Consider the following 23,956-nt stretch of genomic DNA (forward strand, 5'->3'; position numbering starts at 1 on the left):
TGTAGCCAGTATTCAGGAGAAAACAGAAACATACTTACTGTGGGCTGGAGTAATCTCTTCATTGCATCAACAAGGCTGACTCTGTACTGGTCCAGAAACAGGCTGACATCGAGGAGAGAACAGAATCCAGATTAACCTGGGCCCCCAGCCTCATGATCCCAATGGTGATAAGCACAAGGCTAATTACACATTTATACAACACTAGAGAAAGATTGCTCTCTTCCATTCAAGGATCTTGCCGGGGGGAGTTTTAAAAAGAGATACTGGGAACAGAGTTACCCAGTGACTACCAGGTTGTCAACATCAGGGTTCATACCCAACTCTGCTGTGTTAATGTCACAGGGACAGGTCCCAAGATGCTGTTTTCATGAGTGTCATCTGGCGGAGATGGAACACTTGGTACTTTCTCTTGTTAGAGCCCTGTCTCCACTAGACCTGGACCTTCTGCTCACCAGGACCACTGTGAGGCTGCCCTCTGCAAGTAAACCGTGTACCCAAACCACTGCGGCAATGTTGGGGAGAAGCAGGGTGGACTTTAATGATTTTCAACAGTTTGAAGGTAAGGACCCAAAAAACACCCCAGGAGCCAACAACCTCCAAAACAAAAGTTCAGGCAATGTGAGAGGCCATGGTAGCTCAAGGACTTTCTTCTCTTGGCCACCATGTTGATTCCTTCTGAATCACTGGGTTTTCTCATTTTGTTCTTTGGGTTTTTTTTTAAGTATTTCTGTGTGGGTTTTTTGTTTTGTTTTATTTTGTTTGTTGCTTGTATGATTATTATTCTGACCTTATTTGCACCACATCTTCTCAGCAAATTTGTAATACAGCTTCTTCATCTAAACAGATGTATCCAAGGCTCAAGTTTGGGTCACCTAGCAGTTGGTGGCAAGTTAACTTACACAGTTCAATGTTTGAATGCAACCCTCTATATTCGTAGACTGAAGATCTGAGTTATGATGCCACTAGGTTGGTGCTACTTTGTTCTTCTGCCATAGAAGACACATGGTCCCTCCCTGCTAGAAGACGCAACATTCAAGGCACTAGAAGAAAAGATTAGACTCTTATCTGACCCCAAACTTACCAGCACTTTAATCCTGGATTTCCTAGAGTCTAAAGTTATGAGCCATATTTCTGTTCTTTATAAATTGTTCAGTCTGTGCATTCCCTTGTAACAGCATAGACTGCACTGAGATACCTGAGTCTTATGGAAAGCAAACAAAGGTTTCCCTTGGGTTGTGGTATGGAGGAAGTGTGGAAACACCCCATGCTAGAGGCCTAGAGTAGAGTTCACTGGCACACACTGTGTGACCCTCGTAGCCCAGCTAGAGCACTCCGCCAAGACAAAGCCTCTAGGCTGTGCCACCACTACCCACGGGTATGGGCCACTTCTTTCTGAACTCCATATGAGGATCTCTAAACGTGTACAGTTCCAGCACGTCTGGGATGCCTTGTGGGTACCAATGAGTACTGCCTGCTGGTAGGAGGGCTGCTGTCCTCCCTCAGATAACAGGAAGTGACTGTGTGGTTCCAGGTTGATAAAGTTCTGCTCTGACCTTTCTATGTGACCTTGGGTAACTCACTTCACATAAGACCTCAGTTTTCTTGTCAATAAAGCCCACCTCTGTGGCTGTGTTGGGCATCAAATTAACATGTTAATTCACAATTGTATATTTATGACCTATTAGGGGTGATAGGCAATTGGGGCTAAGCTTTAAATAGACCAAGCTCCATTCTTCACTGCCTGAGGCAGCTCATCCTGGTCCTGAAAAGGAGGAAGTTTCCATCCCGTTTGCATCTCAGTGACTAAACAGCTCCCTCAGTGTTGCTGGGCTGTATTGACACTGAGGTACATGTTGGCCCACACAGGTGCTCTCCAACTTGATGAGTCTCATTTTGAGAAAGGGGAGTATGAGTTGGGCACAGTGGTACATTCCTATCATCTTCTTAGCACTTGGGAAGCTGAGGTCAAAGGCTGGTTTGACTCTGAAGTAGTCAATGCTGAGGATTGGACCCAGGGCTTCACACATGCTAAGCAAGCACTAAGCCATATCTCCTCCTCTAGAAAGGTGAATAATGGAAACAGGATCTCTTTTGGCTACTATGTATACCCCTCCTTTCCACCTCTAAACCAGGATAACCTAGGAGAGCATTGTCTTTCACAAAGTTGCATCCTTAAACCCTAGCGCAAAGAATATGTTTGATTTAAATGCTACAAATTGTTCCACTAAGTCAAGAATCAAAATCATTAAGGATTGATGAGGCAGACATCAGGTTGCATCTTTTACAAATTGTGCTTTTCAGGACACTCCATCTTATTCCTTAGGGAGGCTGCATAGAGGCTGCGGCTTGATATTGCTGATGTATTGACTGCGGTGCTCATGTGTCTACAAGAGACCTCTGGCTGGTTGGCTAAGCAGCAGCTAAGCAAAGGACTCTTCTTGGTTTATTTCTGCATTTTCTGAGTGCTGGTAAGACTCTTAGCAAAAGATGAACAGCACGTTGCCGGCTGTGCCTCCCTCATGCCCTTTCAAAGCACTCTTTCCACTGCGCCTTGGCAATGGTGACAAAGAGGTTAACATCATGGCCACTGCAAAGTGCAGCTTAACACCCGGAACACATTCCAAACACAGTCATTTCAAAGGTAATGGCATCTACCCCATCGTTCTAAATCAAATTTCCCAAAAGTAATTCTTGTAGTCCTCTAAAAAAATCTTTATTCCAAGCAAGCTCACTTTTCTACTTAGCTCCGATGCAGAAATCATAACGCTTTGTAGGGTACGTCATATGAGCAATTTCAATGTGCTTTAGTGGGAGTGATATGTAATCTCCTGAAAATTCACCCCTTAAATAAGTCCTAATGGCTCAGAGAACAGCAGTAGCTTAAGTGGATCTATTTAAAAAGGCTGAGTGGGTCAGTGATGGGGATGGAGATACCTTTCAACTCTCCCTCTGCTTACAGATCAAAATACCTTGACAGTCCAGTTTGGCCATTAAAAACACACTCTCTCCAACACGCAATACCCCTCTAGGCCATTGCCTGTGGCAGCAACAATTGCTTTGTTCCGTAGATCTGAGTCAGATTTTCTGACAAAGGAAAGGTGTTGAATCCTCGTGACCTCCTTAAGAGCCCACTGTCCACAGAGCTGGGAGCATCTATCACTCTTGTCCTAGAGAAACTCGTTTATTCATACAGTGCATTTGGAGATGTTTCTGTCTTGTCAAGACGCACCGAGAGGAAGACCCCTATGCGGTCTTCATGGTGACTCGCTGTTTTAGACTTCACTTTCAGCAGGGGGACAGTCTCTGCGGTCCTAGTCACGAGCCTGTTTTGGAGGCAGTGCCCAGTGATGCCCCAGTGTAACCCCACTTGTCTTTTGCCCCTCCAGTTGTGAAATTCTGGGCTCTTCAGGGATTTCACCAAGGCTGAGTCTTCCCAGGTGAAGCCGAAAGGGCTGATTACACTGGAGCTAAAGACCTTTTCAGGGGTCAGGGACTGTGGGCTGTGCCTGAGCTGACCGTCATCACCATAGCCGGGAGACAGGGACCTTTCAGAGCCCAAAGTATTTCCATTTTGAGGGAGGAAAAAACTTTTTCACAAAATCAACTTAAACGCCAAACATTCCTTTCATCGTTTAGAAGAAAGTAAAAAAGAATTGGGAAAAGGGAACGGCAATCAGTGGAAAGATGCTAGGGAACAAGCAAGGTGGCCTGCAGGCGGGGTAACAGGCCTATGTACTCGCTACTGTTTCTCCTTAAGCGCTCCGCTTTGGACTCATAGGCGCGCTGATTGCCCTATGCATCCAGTTCCATGGGCCAGGCAGTGGGTGGCTTTCAGACATGTTTTCTAAGCCTTGTGAGAATTCAAATGCACTAAGTCATTTCTATATTTGCAGAACTGCAATAAACTGGAGAGCCACGGAATGGTAACGCTAAATGGAAGCACGTGCTCATTGGATTGGAAAAAGGAAAATCTTACTTCCAGACTCTCAGATTATGAGTGGGATTGAACCAGAGTTGGAAAAGGTGGGCTAAGCATCAGCAAAGCTTGCTCTCCACGGCGCAGTGAGGACGGGCCATACTGCATTCCTGCAGAAAGGAACGCTTTTATTACACTCAACACTGAGTAAATCAATGGAGGAACTTAATAGGCAGGTTTTTTCCTACCCCTGTGGTAAATATTCTAATATTTTGATGTTTGTCAACAGCCCTTTCCTTTTTTTAGAGGTGTGACTGTACCTCCATGCTCCTTTCTGCTTATTTCGAAGTTGACATTTTACAAGTTATTTAGGAACTATTGAACCATGAAACTATTTTTCATTGTCAAAAATGCTGAACGGTAAAATGACTAGCTTTCACAGTTCGCCTTTTTATTTTATAATCTAGTTGAGCGACTAAATTTGGATCTGGAGTAAGGGACTGTCTCTTCTGGGGAAACGAGTTACCTCCCCCCACTACCCACAGGTTTATGAACATTTGAATGTAAATATAGGAATAGATGAATGGTTTAAGGACATAAACATATCACCGCTTGCCACAATCATGTGCATTTCACTTGAACCACAATGTGGGTTTGGGAGAGGTGAGTGAGCAGAGCTTGTTTCCATGTAAATAGGATCAAGAAGGACGATGGGTTAGCTATTCACTGCATCAGACAATGCCACCGTTGCTGGAAATGCTGCAGTAAGAATTTAATCCATGTACCTCGCATTCAAACTTCCACCCATGCGTCCTATGGCCCACTCCCGATCTCACTGACTGGCAGTGATAAAGGTGGCTTGAGACTTAACGTGACCTAGTTAAGTGTGGTGTTTCTTTCTGGCATCGGAGATTTCGGGTTTCATCATGGAAGCAGATCTACAGGCAGCTCTTGTTCGCACCTCTGTGACATTCTAAATAATTCAGCGTGCCCTGCCACCCCATGGGAGCAACGTTCATGCAGTAACTCCGTGGAGTAACAGCAAACCAGCTGGAAGTGAGGGATATGTGGAATCCCGGGCTTCACTGCCAGATGTACAGCGTGGCTACGACACATCCCTGTGCTCTGCAAGTTTCTAAGCAGCTTAGCCATCTCCGTGAATGCGAAGGGAGACCATTACCAAAGCATTTCTTTTGGAAATAATATCAGCATCACCATAAAGAGTAGCTTAATGTTTTACATTTACAAATGGGAAATTACAGACAGGCTGACATTCGGGCACTTATAACACCAGGGGGAAAAAAAACCTTAACCATCGATTCATGCATAGAAAAGCCATTTATAAAATGAAGTCTCGGGTATTTAGTTCATTTGAATCCATAAATAATTCTTACATAGCCACCAGATGCGTGTGTATAAGATTGCATTGTGTTATAGATCTGTAATGAAAGCCTTAAACTGAATATGCACCGTGTTTATCAATTCTATAAGACCCTATGGTCAGTCAGGGAGAAGGGAAAAAAAAAGCCTCTTTTTCAAACATGTTGTGCAGCTATTTTTAACCTAACTGAGAACATTAATCAGAAACAGCTTAACTCTTATTTCCTCCGCTAGTTCCTCCGGTACAAATAGGATGACACCGTGTGAGTGGCCATGACACAGACATTGACAAGGTGGGGCCGTTCTGATATTTGTGTGAAGGACAATTTAACTGCAAAGCCCTTAGCCATTCCTGCCTTTCCCACATCATCAGAGCGCACTGGGTGTGACCCTCATCTGAACCTTCAAGGAGACATGGCCCGGTCCCATCTTACTGCTGCTCTCTGATCTGACTCTCATGCTTAATCTCATCTAATCCCGCTCGCATTATCTTCAACTTTACCACGAAACCTGGAGGGTCTGTCCTCACACTCTGCGAGGAAAGGCATTTACTAAATTACGTGGTCCACCACCTGGGTTGGTTTGAGCTCCTTTTTGATTAGATGGGGAAGCACAGGACGGAGGCATGTTGCCACTGATCAGCCAGAAAGCTAGGCTTCTCCCATGAGACCAAAATGGTCCTGGAAAACTGGGGATTCCTAGCTAAAGGTAGAGCGGATATTTACTGTTTACTGCAAAGACAAAGAAATTAATAGGAGGAGGGAGAACTTAAAAAATAATAATAAAATTAAACAGCCAGGCGGTGGTGGCGCATGCCTTTAATTCCAGCACTTGGGAGGCAGAAGCAGGCAGAACTCTGTGAGTTTGAGGATAGCCTGGTGTATACTTTCTCCCCCAAAAAAGGAAAGAAGGAAGGAAAAAGACAGACAGACAGAAAGAAAAAGAAAACCAAACCTAATCCCGTTGACTTCGTGTGAAAGTAGGAAAGTGGAATTTGCATTTGAATAGTGATAAATTACTTCCTGAAAAATGTATCTGCTTTCCTCTGACTGAAATCTACTGTGGGTTCTGGGTCTTAGGACCGGGCTCATCCGTGTAACAGAAGGTGGGAATCTGAACTCGCCGTTTTCAAATCTAACGTGATTGTTGGGGAACTCCAAGTAAGGCCTTACCCTGAACAGAGAGAACGCTTGCCCATGGCCCATGTTTTCCACACACTGAAATAACTCCTCAGACTGAATGAGGAAAGACACAAAATTAGTTGAAATAATCACAAAGATCTATGCTTATGTACCCTGCAACTTGGGCTCAGGCTCCCATTAACAAATAAGTGGATTAGGCTAAGGTAGAAGACAGAATGTCTAGGGTAAATTTATTTAAAAGGATCAGACACCTGACAGATTTGGATGTTATTTGCATAAGAATAAAATGTGATTGTGTAATCGTGGTATTCTGTATAACTACACATCAGCTCTGAGCTGAAAACATTAGATATCAAAATCAGGTTTTCAAAAAAGGCTATTTCCCACAAGATATCTCACAGATGTATTTATTTGCCAAAGAGTATACACATGTGTACATATGTATATCCCTTGTATCAGATCTCTCCCAAGAAGTAAGCTAATTGAGCTGTTTGTGTTGATAAACTCCTTTTTCTCCAGACTGCGCCTCTCTGAGCCATAATTATTTGCAATTTGCCTAAGTCGTCCATTTACGGATACGTCAAGCATGAAACAGAGGCAATTCCAGAGAATGGAAATGCTCCTGCAAATCAATCTTTGGGAAATAATGCGGTAGAAGTTCCTGTGTGACAGAGGCTGTCTCCTAACTGTCACGTGGAGAGGAATATTAATTCGTTGAGGTTAAGGTGGCTTTGTGCTTCATTTGTTGACTTTGCTTAGCCGTCAGCAAAGCAGGGCGGCCCAATTACTCCAGCAAAGCTTTTTCCCCCCCAACAGGAGTTTTATGATTTTTATGTACTTACCAGTCAGCGCACATAACAATGTCAAAATGTCCTTCCAGTTGAGAGACATCTGTCTCATTATCCCATCGTAAAACGCTTGAGGAGAAAAAAGATTTCAAAAATTATACTTAGGGTATTTTTTTAAACTTTTGATTTTGTACTATTAACATTTTTGTGGCACATGGAATTATTTAAAAAGTATATACAAATTGTTTCAAAAGATATAATAAAAAAAAAGCCTAGGATGTAACTGTCTTCTGTATTCTATTTTGTCTTTAAATGTAGAGAGGACGAATTCTTTAGGGAAATGCGAGAGTGGAGTTTGTGTTAAGTTTTATAGGTTTTTGTAGAAGAAGTAGATCTTACCTCAGTCCTTAGGATGATTCCTGACCCTTCCCAACAATGAGGGAAAAACTGAAATCGAAACGTTCTCCGTTCAACCGGAACACGGATTTATAAAAACAAGCCATGTGAAATTTACTGTGTGTCCCTCCTGCCTGCCACGTCAGCCATGTTCCTTACTGACACAGTGAATGGCGTGGCAGGACAGAAGGAAGGAAGAGTCCACTTCTAAGAGGACGTTCTCGGGGCTCTAAGCACACTTTAGAATTGGTCCCCGTGGAATTCTAGATGCCAGTCCCACAAAAAGAGGCTTGGTGTTAGACTGCATATCAACAGCAAAGGTTAATAGCACACAGTGGAAACATGTACCAGCACGGAGGAAGCCAACCAGCAGCTCAACGTTCCCCTCAGATGATAGTGGTGATGATTAACGTTTTATGATAAGAAATAATTTTAAGGACATTTCTCCCCACACCCCAAAACTGTGGTTTGCAGTACTATTTCTTAGAAGTAAAATTCTGAGGCTATTTTTTTTTTTACTTTGATTCTTTGGAGAGGGACCGAGTGCTCAGCCCTTACGTGGCCAACTGCATTAGCTTATTTGGGTGGGGTTTCCATTTCTTCTTCTGTCTTCCCAGAGGCAAAGTCAAGGTTGAGTGCAAAAACGAGACTTAACCCTGGCCAGTCCAAAAATCCTTTTCATATATTTTGATAGACATAAGTGGTTGTGACATTCTTCCTTTTTTTTTTTTTTTTGGTTTTTCGAGACAGGGCTTCTCTGCAGCTTTTTTAGAGCCTGTCCTGGAACTAGCTCTTGTAGACCAGGCTGGCCTCGAACTCACAGAGATCCGCCTGCCTCTGCCTCCCGAGTGCTGGGATTAAAGGCGTGTGCCACCACCGCCCAGCTGGTTGTGACATTCTTAAGAGAGAGAAGATTACACACATCCCCTCATCACCAAGGAGGCTGAGGACCAATTGGTCACTTTTCTTTTTTACTCACACTTACTGAGCACCTACTGTATACTGTGTGTCAGGCTCTATGCTGAGCTCCAGCCTTACTATCACAGAGGCAGCCTGGCGAGCCATCCACACACACCAGGGAAGGCTTTCGAGGAAAAGGTTACCTCATGTGACACAGGGAAAAGCTTTACAAATTAGCTCTTGTGTTCTTTACTTCTTAGGCCACGGGAGAGGCAAGAGACAAAGGAGACCAGCAAGTCCCTAAAGATAAAGACTTACTTTGTTTTTGGTACCTGGCAATGCCAACTTTTCCTGGACTTGGACTTGGAGGAGGGTGCCCTTCCTCAGCCTGCGTCAGAAACTTGAGATTTCCCAAGAGTTTATGAGTTCATATACAAACAAAATGGTTTAAAACCCAGTATCTGGAGATAGTGACATGGGCATGTAATCCCAGCATTTAGTAGGCAGAGGAAGGAGGATTGTGAGCTTGAGGCCAACCTGAGGGAGTTACACAGCAAGATCTTGCTAAAAAAAAAAAAAAAAAGAAACAAAACAAAACAAATAACCAGCAAATGAAAAGTGTAGCTCTCTAACAGACCTTCGCAGATCATAAATGTAATACAGTCATCATATATGTTTTGACAGAAAGTATTAAAATCACATGTGAGTCACCCTTTTGCCAATAACTATTAGATGCTTCTAATTCACACGTGACTGCTAAGGCGAAAGAAGACAAATGGCAGGAAACCCTGTGGTGATATTGGATATTGGCTTCCTGAGGCGCTCCAGTCTCCTGGTTCAACAAAGGCTAACTGGACTGATGAGGTCTGAGCAGCAATTGGCTATGGATCAACACAGAAGCTGTAATGAATCACGGCTCTAAAGGAAACCCAAACACCCTACGTGGCCACTTAGCTCACAAAGATTTCCAAGAGGCATTTTCCTTGGTTTTCAAGAAATTTAGCCGAGGTTGTCCCTCCAACTGTAGTGGTGTAGTTAGAATTTCGCTTTGGTGCAAGAGCCATGTGTAAGTTCAAACCTTGGTTCTGACCTTTGGCGGCTGTGTGAGTCTACACAATTACTCCCCCACTCTGAGTCTATTTTCTGTAAAATGGGGATGAGAATAGCTACTTGCCTGAACTCTCAGATGTCCACATCCCTGAGCACTCAAAGAGCACATGAAGTTGTAATACTTGCATGGCACATCTTGAGATGGCGTCCCTACATCTGCTTAGTCAGCCTTCTCTCTTGGAAAGACAGATAACTTCATTATTTAAAGATCTGGGCCTTCCAATTCTTTGCTAATGCCCCTTCTCTCCATGCAGAGACTACTGCACACAGCCACACACACACACACACACACACACACACACACACACCACACAGGCATGCATGCACACACAAACGTGCACACATCCCCACACATGCATGTATACATACGTAAACATACACATTACATGCAGGCATATATACACACACACATACACACACACACACACACACACACACACACAAGCTATGCTTCCACTATGGGAGAAGGATCAGATTTTTATAATGTTTGTGTTCAATTTGTTGCAGACCCATGAGATTTAAAACAAATAAAGAAAACAAAACTCAGGCGCTCACTGTAGGAAATCAGGTGAGAACCCATGATCTTAGTTACCCCGAGGGTGAGGCAGGAAGATCACAAGTTCAGGTCAAGTCTGGGCAATTCTTAAGTCTCTATCTCAAGTTTATAGGGGTGAAGGTGAGCAGATGTTAGCTACCTGCATGGTAGAGTCCTTGCCATGCACGGGACCTGGGTTCAGTCCTCAGTACCAAAACCAACAATTCAAAGGCATTCCAAGTCTGTTACATTCATGTTTCTAAATGTTTCATTCCAAGTCCTGTCATGTCCTCCCCCCTCAACCATCTCCCTCCCTGACAGGGTTTCTCTGTGTGGTTCTGGCTGTCCTGTAGACCAGACTGGCTTTGAGCCCACAGAGATTCTCCTGCCTCTGCCTCCTATGCGCCACCATTGCTGAGCTCCTGGCTCACTTCTTAAACATAGCCTTTTGCATATGAATTTTCAACCTAGTTCCCATCCTTGCACTACTCACAGAATAGCCCTGCTCTAGACCTTATCTTTGTCAATAACCCCCCATGCACTCTCAGACCAGCGCTTCTTATCTGTTCCAGCTTACATCTAGAAGGTTTTCTGACCCAAGCACTCCTTGGTCTCACTGTCTATAGTCTCCCAATCTTGTCCAGGGCACGGTCTCCTTCTCTGATGCTCACCTTTCTTTCTTGTGCTGCTTACATGGCATTTCAGTAAGTCCCTTGGGTACTTTCTCAGCTCCCTTGTTTCTGCCTTCCTCATAGTTGCTGAACCCAGTTCCCTGACTGGCCCAGTCAGTGCCCATGACCTGAAGGTGGGTGCTTCTGCTTTAAATGCATTACCGTGAAACCCGACTGAACTCAATGGCATCGGGCTCTTGTTCTATTTGCGCGTCCATTCTCTCGTGCTGTTACTTTATACCTGTGTTCTTTTTTAGTATTCCAGAACTTTCTCCTTCATTTTTGGTCTCAGCTAATGACCTGTTTGTTACTTTACCCTCAAGATTGCCAGTCAGACAAGAATGTTCCTATCTCACACCATGGCACATAATGCTTCTAGCAGAAACTGCACCTCCCTAGTCTGTCTTCTGTCTATTAGCTCATTCCTGTCTCCCCAGCCAGAACCTTCTTATAGAGATCTACCTCTGCTCACTGAGATCCACCCCTGCTCATCCAGATCCATCCCTGCTCACTGAGATCCACCCCTGCTCACCTTCTCTGTAGCTCCTCGTTTACTTCCTGGTCCAGCTAATGCTGTTTACTGCTCTGAAATGTTGTAACTTGGTTCCCAATTCTTTTCCTCTCCTTCTCTACTAACTCTGCTCTAACCAGATCACTCTCCCCCAAATGGTCTCATCAAACTCACTTGAGATCTCCACATTGCTAAATCTGAGCCAGTTCTGTCTTCGTCCTCCCACCCAGGATGAACTTCTTTACTCATGAGCTTCAGATGCCCCACGCAAACCTCCACCACCATTTCAATACCTGCTCTTGGGTTTCTCCTAGACAACCAAACTTCACATGTCCAAATCTGAACTCCTGACCCTCTATCCCCACACACTTCATTTGTGGTCTTTCTCTACTCACAAGAGTGGCAGTTCTACCTTTTAGCTCAGCCCAAAAGTCCTGACCACTGACTAGGTCAGAAAAGCAGTTAGTTATGTCTTTGAAATACATCAAAATCCAACTAAATCACTCTGCTTCCATGGGTGATACCTGTTCCATGGGTGATACCATCTCTTATTTGAATTACTCCAGGCTTCTAACTTGTCTCTCTGTTTCTGCCTGCAACCCTAACATCTCTGCCCAGGAGAGCACCAGAGTGTTCCTGTTAAACCCTATCAGGCCAGGTGTGGTGGTGTACACTTTTAATCCCAGCACTCAGGAGGCAGGGGCCGGCCCACCTCTGTGTGAATTCAAGGCCAGATTGATGATCTTCATGAGCTGCATAGCGAGTTCTAGGACAGTCAGGGCTACATTGAGACCTTGTCTACACACACACACACACACACACACACACACACACACACACACACACAGTATATTAGCTCAGAAACCTTGTGTACCCCCTAAGACAATGGACCAGACCCCACTCCTTTGCTTGATTTCATCTCCTGTTCCTCACTCCCCTTTCTGCTCTGCTCTAGTGGTTCCCATGGTTCCCATGGAACCAGGCACACTCTGTTGAGACTGTCTATGCTGGCTCTCTGCCCTAACTAAGTACCTCTCTTTCAGATACCCATGTGCCTCATATCCCCCCTTCCTTCAATCTTTGTGCAAGTGTCTTGTCTTTATAGGGCAGGCTTCCCTGACCATCTTCTTTAAAGCCATGTCATATCTTTACAGCATTAGCTTTCTGTCCACCTGTATCTTACTTTGTGGTTTTTTTTCTAGAAGCAACTAACTTTGTTTATTCTCTCCCCCTGTCAGACAATCATCATAAGGATGCTGTCTTAGCCACTGTTCTATCGCTGTGAAGAGTCACCATGACCAAGGCAACTCTTACAAAAGCAAGCATGTCAATGTGGACCAACTTGCTTACAGAGGTTTGGTCCATTATCACCATGGCGGGAGAATGATGGCAATAGGCAGGTGCCGGAGCAGCAGCTGAGAGCTACATCCTGATCCAAAGGCTGAGAGAGGGTGACACTGGGTTTGGGTTTTTGTTTTTTTTTTTTTATACCCACCCCCACTGACACACTTCCTCCAACAAGGCCACACCTCCTAACCTTTCTAACTCTTTTGAAGGGTTCTACTCCCTGGTGAGGAAGCATTCAAATAGATGAGCCTATGGAGCCATTCTTAGTGCCGCCAGCACTGATGTTGGTCCTTAGACTCTGGGGCAGTGATGTATTCCCAGTGCCTCGAACAGCACATGACAGCTCCTCTGTTAACATCACATCTGAATGGGTGCCATGCCTAGCCCACAAAGACATTCAATAACCAGAGGATCCTGGTATTAAGCTGTTCTCTGAATTGATACGAAATCTACTGAAAATGCTCCCTAAAGACTTCCACTTCCAGCAAAGATGGGATGACAGGGGCCTCTTTTACATCTTAACCTAAAATGACGGACAACTAAGACAATTTAGAAAGAACACACACACACACACACACACACACACACACACATACACACACACACACATACACACACACACAAGATATTGGCCAGCAGCAACAGTGAGCAGTCATGAATCTTTGAAAAAGGATGAACAAATAAAATAAGCCCCATAGTTACCCCAGTGGGATGCCTCAGGGGAGAGCCCAGGTTGCAGCAGAGAGGAAAGAAATGAGAGAGGACCCAGTAGTTTTGGAGCTAAACGGACGGACTCCAGGTACTGGAGAAACAAAGGTGGCCAGATCAGAGACTCAGAGACTCTCATAGATCACTCAGCAAGGAACTAACCCCCCCCCTCTCTCTCTCTCTGTGTGTGTGTGTGTGTGTGTGTGTGTGTATACTACCTGAGGTTGGGAAAGAACCGTATGAGAGTATTGGGGGGCTAGACCCGAGGGTAGGACTGGTGTCTGCTCTTAGCACAAAACCTCAGAATTTGTCTTGCCTCAGAAGTGGAAAACAATTAGCCCTAGAGAAAAAGCTCATCTTCTGGTATGAAGCAAGTTTTAAAAGCAAGAACCTAAAGCAAGGAATGATTGCAACATAACACAACTGTATCCCAGAACAACATTCAAAAACATTATCAGAAATAAAAAAAATACTCAAATCCCAACAAGTTAAAGCTCAAAATGCTCAATATATTATCAAAGACTGCCAAAGAGACAAAGAACACTGGGATTCAATCTAAAACTGACACAAATGTCAGACTTTTAAGAAGGTAATTAATATCTGTATCATAATAGCACATAATGTATTTCAAATGTGGTATAGAGACACAGTAGATTTTTTTTTAAAATTCTAAAATTTTCTAAGATGAAAATACAGTATCTGAGGAAAACCAAACTAGACTCAATTAGCAGGAGATTAGAAATTTCAGAGGAAAAGATGAGAGAATTTGAAGACGTAGTAATAAAAACTACCCAGAATGGAGTCGACAAGATGACCTGGCAGAAAAGGTGCTTGCTACCAAGGCTGACAATCTGAGTTCGATTCCCAGAACCACGAGGTAGTGGTGGAAGGAGAGAATCAGCTTCCCCAAGGTGTCGTCTGGTCTCTGAGCTGGCAAGTGCACACACAAGACCACATTAAATAAATAACTGTAAAACATTTAAAATACATCCAAAATAAAAAACAGAGAAAAAGTTATTTTTTAAAAAATGCAATGTAAGTAAGGTGGGGGACAAATTTGAGTGATCTAATATTTGAGTTCTTAAAAGGCAGGAAAAGGCAAGAGGCTGAAAAAATAATAGAAGAAATAATAACTAAGACTTTATTAATTTAGTGAAAACTACTAACATAAAGATGAAGCCATTTTAACAAAGCTCACACATCTGAAACGTGAAGAAAAATACAAGCCACATAATAACTAAGCTGACTGAAAAAAGTGCTAATTAAAAGTTTCCAGAGGACAGAGAGGATAAGGTTAGATGTCACAGCACCAGTGCCCTGGAAGGGCTAAGACAGCAACCCATCTACCTAGAATCATGCAACCAACGGAATTATATCTCCACATATTTTTTGACATTTAAAACACATAGATAAACAAAAGAACTGATCGCCACCAGACCTGCACTCTCCCCAAAAATGTCAAAGAAAAATAGGCTTTTTCTTTAGGCTGAAGAAAAATAGTTACATGGAGGTCTGTAGCTACACAAAGGAATGGTAAGAATCAAGAATAATAATTCTATAGGTAAATATATATGTCTTAAAATTAATTAAACATAAGAGAGCTATTGTGAGGTTCACAATGTGCATGGGCAAGTACAATGTAAAACGAGGGCATCAAGATGGAGGAGGGGAATGACGACATAGTCTTATGAGGTAAACATAATCTGAGGGTAAACTCTGATGAGTTAAAGATGTGTACTACGGGGGCTGGGAAGATGGCTCAGTGGATACAGTGATTACTGTGCAAATATGAAGACCTGAGTTCGAATCCCAGCACCTACAAGAGTTGAAAGTGGTGGCAGCATGAGCCTGTAACCTCAGCACTGTGGGTAGGGTGGAGACGGGGGGATCTCGGAGGCTCACCAGCTGGTCTATGGAGCCAAATGATGAGTTCCAGGTTCAGGGAGACCCTGTCTCAAAACATCAAGTGGGAGAATAATGGAGGACAATATGTTGTCGTCAACCTCTGGCCTCCACGTACAGCTTCATGGCAAGCACCTTCTCCCCTGGAATCTAGACTATAAAATCTAAAGCAAGAATAAGAGTAACGAAGTTATGGTTAATAAGACAACAACATGATAAATATAGAAATACAAAACACACTAATCAACAGCAGGCAGCAAAGATGAAAAGAAACAGAGAATAGATGAGACAAACAGCAAAAAGGCAAGACCACAACTCAAACCTAGTCATATCAGTAATCATATTAAATGAAAATAGCCTGGATGCCTTGGTTAAAAAGTGGAGTATCAGACTAAATATAAAATCTGGTCACACGTGGTAGTGCATGCCTGTCATCCTACTCGGGAAGCTGAGGCAGGAAGATCACAAGTTTGAGGCCAGCCTGGGCAACCGAGAAAGGCCCTCTCTTAAAAACCAAAGTGAGGAAGGGCAGGGGATATGGCTCAGTTGCAGAGCACTGGGCTATGGATTAAGCCTCCAGTGCCACAAAAAAAGAAAAAGAAGATAAAGAGCAAACCAATCTAGGCCCAAGTATATGCGACTCTATCAAAAGCATTCTATACATAAGAAAAACAAGAGAGCGTTACAGAGACACGTGAACGCGAGTCAGAAGGGCAGGATAGGGGTTTGACTCAGAGATCAGATTTTCACAGTGAAAATATTACTACTACTACTGCTTCATCATACTGAGGTGAAGGAGGCTAGCAGGGGCCTTTCAAGTTACGCTCTGAGTAACAAGAAGCCCCATTGGAGAGCGCTGAAGGAAACAGACAAAACCCGCTACAGTCAGAGATTCTAACTCCCTCTCTTTAATTGTGGAGTAGATTGGAAAATTAACTAAGGAATAAGCAGATAGCTTTAAACGCTATCAATCAGATAGCTTAATTGATATTTATGAATACCCCATTAGTATAAGTTCATATTCTTTTCAAATACATCTATTATGAAGCACGATATAATTTTGATAAGTTTAGCAAATCAAGGGGCACAAAAATATGATTCTTGCTCACAATGAATTAAAAGTGGCTTCCAATAAGAATTAGAAATTAATATGCTATAAAAAATACTAAGAAAATAAATGTTATATTTATAAATACCTAGAACCCAAATAAGAATCAAAGCAAAATCGAAAAACATTTTGAATGGAATAAAACTGAAAACACAGCAGATAAAAATTTACGGGATGCCACAAAGTACTTAGAGTAGCAATAAAATACCTCCACTAGAAAAAAATATTCTCAAATTAGTGAACCTAGTTTCTGGCTAAATAAGTTTTAAAAAAAGAGTATATTAAACTCACATTAATCAAATAAAACAAAGGAAATTACAGTAATAAAGATTAGAAAGGAAATGAAATAAAACAGAAACAAAACAAAAATAATGAGGGAAAAAAATCAATGAAACCAACACAGTGTGCTTTGAGATCAATAAAACAACTGATAACCCCTCCAGTCAAGACTTGTCAGAAAAGCAAGAAGATGAAACGCATATTACTGATAGGATGATGGGAGGTGCAGTGTTACAGATTCTGGAGATAAGGGCAGGACCTATTCTGTGTAAATATTTCTAGATGTATACTGACATAGTGGGGTTTATCTAGGGATGTAAGAAAGTTGTTTTGATATTTAAAAATTGATAAATACAATACACAGTGCTAACGAACCGAAAAGTAAAAACCCAAGAACATCTTGAACAGTGTATTTGATGTAGTCTAGCATCCACTTCTCATTAAAAAAAAAAAAAACTCAACAATAGAAGAAATGATTTCCTCCCAGGCCAGCAAGATAGCTCCATGCATAAAGAAAGAAATACTTTTCTCAACCTGAAAAGCATGACCAATGGGCCATCTGAAGCCAACATCACACTTACTGGTGACCAGCTGCATTCTTTATAACTTCAGGAGAAGAAAGGGACCCTTCTTCTCAGCTTTCCCTGGTGCACCCGAAGGATACCCAGTCCCATAAGACAGAAATGAAAAGGCTTCCAGAAGGAAGTAGTCAAAATGTACTTCCTAGGAGACAGACAATATCTATATAGAATATGCTGTGGGAGAGTCAACAAAGCTTCTGGTTTGGGTGTAGCAGGCTTGTGGGATACAAGATCAATACAAGAATCAATTGTATTTCTTTATACAAGCAGCAAATAGCTGGAAATTGGAATTTCCAATTCTATACCATTTATAATAGCGTAAAATTTCATAATAGCTTAAACATATAAAAGAGAAGTAATTCTGACAAAAGATGAGAGAAATTAAATAAGACCTAAATAAATGGAGGCAATTCAAATGGGAAAAGAATAAAAAGTGTTTTGACAATTGGTTATTCATATTTTCAAAAAAATAATTTAAATCTATATCTCGCACCACATGCAGAAATTAACTCAAAATAGATCATAAATCCAAATGTAAAACCTATCATTATAAAACCTGTCAATAAAAATATAGGAGAAAAATCTTTGTAACCTTGCATTAAACAAGGATTCCTCAGATACACACAAGATACATGACCCATCAAGGAACAAATTGGTAAATTAGATAAAAATTAAAATTGAAAACTTCTGCTCTCTCAAACACAGCATAAGGAGAATGAAAAGACAAGCCACAGGCTGAGAGAAAATGTTTTTGAATCACGTCTGATAAAGAGTTTATATCCAGAACACACTAAGGCCTCTCAGAATTTGTCAATAATAAGAAAACAAGCAACCTGATTTTTAATAAAAAATCAGCAAAGCCCTTAGTCATACACTTCAACAAAGATAAAGGCAAGAAAATCGATTCAGTATTTCTAGCCATTAGGGAAATTCATAGACCCCAATGAATTCCGTTAGACTCTTAGGATGGTTGCGGACAGGATTCCGAGAGAATGCGAACCCTCCAGCACTGCCTGTGGAAACTCAAACCAGTCCTGACTTCGGAAAACAGCTTGGCACATTCCTTAAGAAGTCAAACGGTCTAACCTACAGTAAATTGGGAGCGTGGGGATCATGGGAGAGGGCAGAAGAGGAGGGAGGAGGAAGAGAGGGTGGCGGAGAAAAATATATAGTTCAATAAAACCAATAAAAAAGTAAAATTACAAAGAAAGAAGTCAAATGGATGCCTCTATATGGTTTATTTGTTTCTTTGATAGGTATGTACTCCAGAGAGAGCTCCTATCCAAGCTTGTACACAAAACCCTGTCAGAAACTTTATCTGTCTCATGCCAGCAACAAACCAGGGGGTCCATCAAAGGATGAAGGATACGTAAGTCGCACACACAATGGGGTTCAAATGAGGAGTAGAGAGGAAAGAAGAAATTGACAGAGGTGGTAACTGGGGTTCATGTAAGGGATAGCCAGGTGCCTGACCATTGGTTTTCTGGCCTAAAGTAAACATGCATTTGTACAGACGGCTTGGACCAAGCCTCTGAGTTATGGCCATACCCTTCCAGTGATTCTCTTGAAACTAAATTTTTGTTGTCTCTATTTTCCTGCATCACAATGTCAAAATCTTTCATTCATTTGGATTTTGCTACAGTTTTACAGCTGGACACATTTGAAAATCCACCTTTACAGAACTTCCCGTGCGTTAGGAAACCCGCGAAAGTCAAAGCTGTGGAAGCCTGGTTGGTCTCACCAGGATAAGAACAGAAGGAGTGTGTGGGGTTCATAGTTAGAGAGCTCTGAGTGTAAGTACCAGCATCCTCCTACGCACCAGAGAGGCCGAGGATGCTCTGAGGTCACTGCCTTCGTCTGCGATTCTGACACAGTGGTTTCAATGCCGTAGGACTGAGCTTTGAAGGAGGGCTTGGGAAGTAGCTGAATGGTAGAGAACTTGCCTAACATTTAGGAGGAGGCTCTGAGTCCAACCCCTAGACTCAAAGCAAAAGAATCCATCCTCTTAGCAAAAAGCACATGATGAGACAATAGATGACTAGCATACACAAAAGCATCACTTAGGAAAAACTTACCATTGCAAATGCTCAAAAACATTAATATTTCTTCCCTTACTCTTGCACTAATGCATCGTCCCTTTTATTCTGTTTGAGTTTAAGGTTGAAACACACACACAAAAAAATGTAGTCAACTTCTAGAAAGAGTACTGCCTTGGGATTCAAAACTCACAGTGAAAGAATTCCATGGAAAGGCTTGCTTGCCTGCCTGCCTGCTTGCTTGCTTGCTTGCAAGAAACTTCGTGTGGACTGGGCTCACTCTGATTTGCATAGCATGGCCATGGGAGAATGTTGCCTGCAGGCAGGCAAAGCATCCCTTTTCTTGCTTCCACGATTAATATATTTTTGTTGTTGTTTTGTTTGCCTTTGTAGAGAGTGAATTATGGCCTCCTATTTTTGATGCTATAAACAAGGCGGTTCTTGTGGGTGTGGTGGCATGTGCACTTCATCCCCTTACTAGGGAGGCAGAACCAGGAGGACAACTGCCAATCTGATGCCAGCCTGGGCTGCAGAGTGAGCTGAGGCTAGTCTGGTCTACACACAAGACCTTGTCTAAAATTGCAAAAAAAAAAAAAAAAAAAAAAAAGCAGTTCCTTGTATATTTGCAAAAGCAGTGCTCTAGCACATTTTTTTCTAAAAACATGTAAAAAAATCTCTATAATTATGTACATGTGGGCATATGCACATGAGTGCAGGTGCCTGTGGAGACCAGAGGCATCAGATCCCTAGGAACTAGAGTCACAGATGTTTGTGAGCTGTCTGATGTGAGGTGCTGGGAACTGAACTCAGGTCCTCTGGGAGAGCATCTCACATAGTTCTTGGTAGTGTCTGCCAATGCAGCATCCTCTGAGCTCCCTCCCAGCAGCAAGAGCAGCAGCATTCTCTTCATGGGCATGATCGACACTCGTCTTCAGAGGACTCTGCAGACCCTTCCTACAGTTTCATCTGCCTCACCTCCCTGCATCTGTGTGGCCACAGCTTGCCCACAGAGAGGACCTGTTCAAGTAATTTGCATGTTATCCTAAACTGCTGAGTTGCTGCTATTGTTCTAAGCAATGCCCTATTTGCCACTTGCCCCTCCATTCCCGTCCTCTTCTTTATGGACTTTAAGCTGCCATGCGGTAAAAGGTCTATAGCAACATCTTTTCGACACTCAGGGAAAAGGACATGATCTGAATCTAGAACATGTAAGCCGTCCCAGAACTTTGGTAGAGGCTCTCTGATTGCTAAGAACAGCAGCAAAATGAGGAACTGTTTTAGAACAATGAAATTGTAACGACCCCACCGAACACAGGGTCTGTTTGGAAGATAAGACATTTGAAAGAAGCTGGCTGCAGCTGGCTAGAAGGATCTGAACTGTGATAACCCTGAGTACTTGGGTGTGTAAGGGGTAGTAACCAGAGGGGAGAACTTGCAGTTAGGACTTGGACAGGGAGAGAGAAGAGGGGAGGACCCATTAGACATTCCAAGGGTCTGGAAGCTGTGACAGCAGCCATGCCTGGATCTCTCAGGGTGTTCCAGGTGTTCATCTTCAGCAGACAGGCTTGCTGAACGCCTGATAGCCAAATCCATCTTTTCCCCCTTCTTCTTCTGCCTCTCCTTGCCTACTGTCCTGTGGCCTGGACACTAATCCCTCTCCTTCCCTCTACACCAGCGGTTTCCCAATGGACCAGGTATGAGAATCTTCGCTAAAATAGTTTGCCAGATTTCATACCCAGACTTTCTAATTGTGTTTAGGGTATGCTTTCTAATAGGGTAGGGCCCATAACTGCATCTCTGACATGTTTCCTGGGGATGCAGATGACCTGGGGAACATGCTTGGAGAAGCTCTAAGTGAGGTCATTGCCCCAACAAACGTCCCCTCTCTCTTATGTATATCCACCCATTCCTTGGCCGAACTGGCTGGCCACACACACTCCTAGCCTCTTCCCTCGACCCGGCTCCCTCTCTTCACACAATCTCTGCCTTTCCTTTTGTCACCATCATTTTTGCGCCTACAGGCCGGTAGAAAAGCCTCTTCAGAGCCGGGCGGTGGTGGCGCACGCCTTTAATCCCAGCACTCGGGAGGCAGAGGCAGGCGCATCTCTGTGAGTTCGAGGCCAGCCTGGTCTACAAGAGCTAGGTCCAGGACAGGCTCAAAAAAAGCTGCAGAGAAACCCTGTCTCGAAAAACCAAAAAAAAAAAAAAAAAAAAAAAAAAAAAGCCTCTCCAAAGAATCCCTTCCTAGCTTTGCTTTCCTTGAATGGAACACTCAGACCTGGAGCCATCCTTCCTGCTCTCCACCCCCTTTCAGGACCCCCTTACTAGACCCCCTAACCACACCAGAACAGACATTCGCCAAGACTCCGCCTTGGCCATCCATCTCTTTAACATGCCAACTCTCAGGCAAGCTCCTACCTCTTGATTTCCAAATCTCCCAGGGTGACATTTTCCTGTGGTTTGAACTTCTGTCCCTAGCCTCTAGCTCTCATCACAGACGAGTTTTACCACCACAGAGGAATTGCTCTTGCTCTCCTTGCTATCCACACATAGCCGTGTCTCTGGAAAGGCCCCAGATTTGCTTGTTCAGGCCTGGATTGCCCCTTTCCTTTCTCTCCCCTTGGAATCACTGCAATAGCCTCAAAAACAAAGACAGAAAACAGAGACTTTTTATTCCGAAATAAAACAGACACACACAGGAAGCAAAGGTATGTCTTAGTTCATTCTTATGAGGGAAACACCCTGTGACCACCACCCAGACCAGCACACTGCCTGAATTCTGTCACCTCCCACCATGTGCTTTGTACCCACCCTTCTTCTAGTGGCTTCTCTTATATTTTTGGTTGTAAACATAGACTTTAACAATTGAGCCATCTTTCCAGTCCTCTAGTGTCTTCTCTTCCTTCCTTCATTCTTTCCTTCCATCCTGTTGTTGTTTTGATTTTCTGAGAAAAAGTCCTGATAACATAACCCAGGCTGGACTCCAACTCACTTTGTAGCCAAAATTGACCTTGAACTCATGATGTTTCTGCCTTATCCACCCAAATGCTTGAATTATATGTAGTCATCTCTTCTGGTTGCATAATGACATTTTACGCCTGTGTATGACTACCTGTGTGTATGTCTGTGTACCATGTGCATACTGGGTGCATGGGGAAGCCAGAAGAGGGCACTGTTTTCCCTGATACTGGTTGTGAGCTGCCCTGTGGGTATAGGGAACGCAACCTGGCTCTTCTGCAAGAGCATCAAGTACTCTTACTGGGTCATCTCTCTAGCCCCATATAATGAATTTTCAGCTGATTTGTCTGGTTTTGTCGTTAGCTTTTCTAATTCACCACACTTTTTCTTTTCTATTCCTACCTCTTCAATTATTTTCTTCTTGGTTTTATACCTTTTATTTCTGTTTCAACTGCTTTTCTTCCTTTGCCTTTTACCTGCAAATGCATAGCTCAGTGGCTGCCTCCTCCATAAAGCAACCCTCCCCCCACCACAATTTGATCTCTTTATACCCACTCAGACTTTCATCTTGGGAGCTGGTCTGTTATAGTATCTCGAGCTTTACAAAGGTAGAAACTTAGTCTTACTCATCTTCATATCCCATAGGAGGCCAAAGGGACTATGGAAGGCACTCAGTTGTATTTCTTTGCATTGAATTGAATAAACAAGTCAGACTGAAAATGTTATTCTTTATCAAAATTGCTTCCATATTGTGGTAGTTTGAATGAGAATGGCCCCTAAGACCTCTGTCACTCTGCTTGCTGCCTGCAGATCAGAATGTAAAGTTCTCTACTACTACTCCAGTGCCAAACCTGTCTGTTTCCAGCTATGATGATCACGGACCGACCTTCTAAAACTGTAAGAAATTGCCCAAGTAAATGCTTTCTTTTAGAAGAGTTGTCTTGCTCATGGTGTTTCTTCACAACAATAGAACAATAACTAAGACATATACCAATATTTAAAGAATGTTTGTAAAACAGATAGCACTCTCCCTCCCTCCTCCTCTTTACACACACACACACACACACACACACACACACAGCAAGCCAATGCTATGAAAGAAAAGTAAGCAATATTTCTGGATTTCCATTTTCTCACCTAGTATATTCCATTAGTATTTCTTTATCACAATAGTATTAGCAGTTGAGACAATAAGGTAGGAGACAGTAATTTGCGCTTGTAGACTGTCATTTGTAACAAGGGATGTTTGCCATCCCCATTCCCCCAGTACTAATAATATAACCTTTAGTCACTATGACAACAAAACAAAAACGTCTCATAAACAGGGTACAGAGGTAGACCAGATGTTTACCTCTGCTTGGGAACTACTGCTGGGTTATCAGATGTCCTTTTATACCTCTAATGTGTACTTTTTACTAAATTATACCAACTTAGGTGTTTTCTGTGTTCACTGTGGGGAGCATGAGCCTCAAGCCAAATGTCCTAAGGACAAGCAGAGGATAGCCACAGATTTACCTTTGCGTTTTCAGTTTACTAATCTGAGCAACAATCAGGGATAAAAATGGGCTTGTCCAAGTAGGCTCTATGCTCCAGATACATGAGCATCAACTGAACACCTTGTTTAGATGTCAGATTCATAACATAACCCAGGCTGGACTCCAAACTCACTTTTGCAGCCAAAATTGACT

At 42.9% G+C, this 23,956-nt stretch overlaps 1 protein-coding gene across 1 annotated transcript in view; it reads right to left on the reverse strand.

Annotated features, from left to right (window-relative positions):
• The window catches only part of Camkmt (calmodulin-lysine N-methyltransferase), a 386,510-nt gene that overhangs the window by 16,770 nt on the left and 345,784 nt on the right, over positions 1 to 23,956 (reverse strand). The window contains exons 8-9 of the mRNA XM_038318157.1: positions 7,281 to 7,355; positions 39 to 102 (exon numbers count right to left, since the gene is read on the reverse strand). Coding sequence (XP_038174085.1) covers positions 39 to 102; positions 7,281 to 7,355 — 139 coding nt within the window. The remainder of the gene's footprint in view (positions 1 to 38; positions 103 to 7,280; positions 7,356 to 23,956) is intronic.

This window comes from Arvicola amphibius, chromosome 2 (assembly GCF_903992535.2).
Source record: "Arvicola amphibius chromosome 2, mArvAmp1.2, whole genome shotgun sequence".
NCBI classification, from domain to species: Eukaryota; Metazoa; Chordata; class Mammalia; order Rodentia; family Cricetidae; genus Arvicola; species Arvicola amphibius.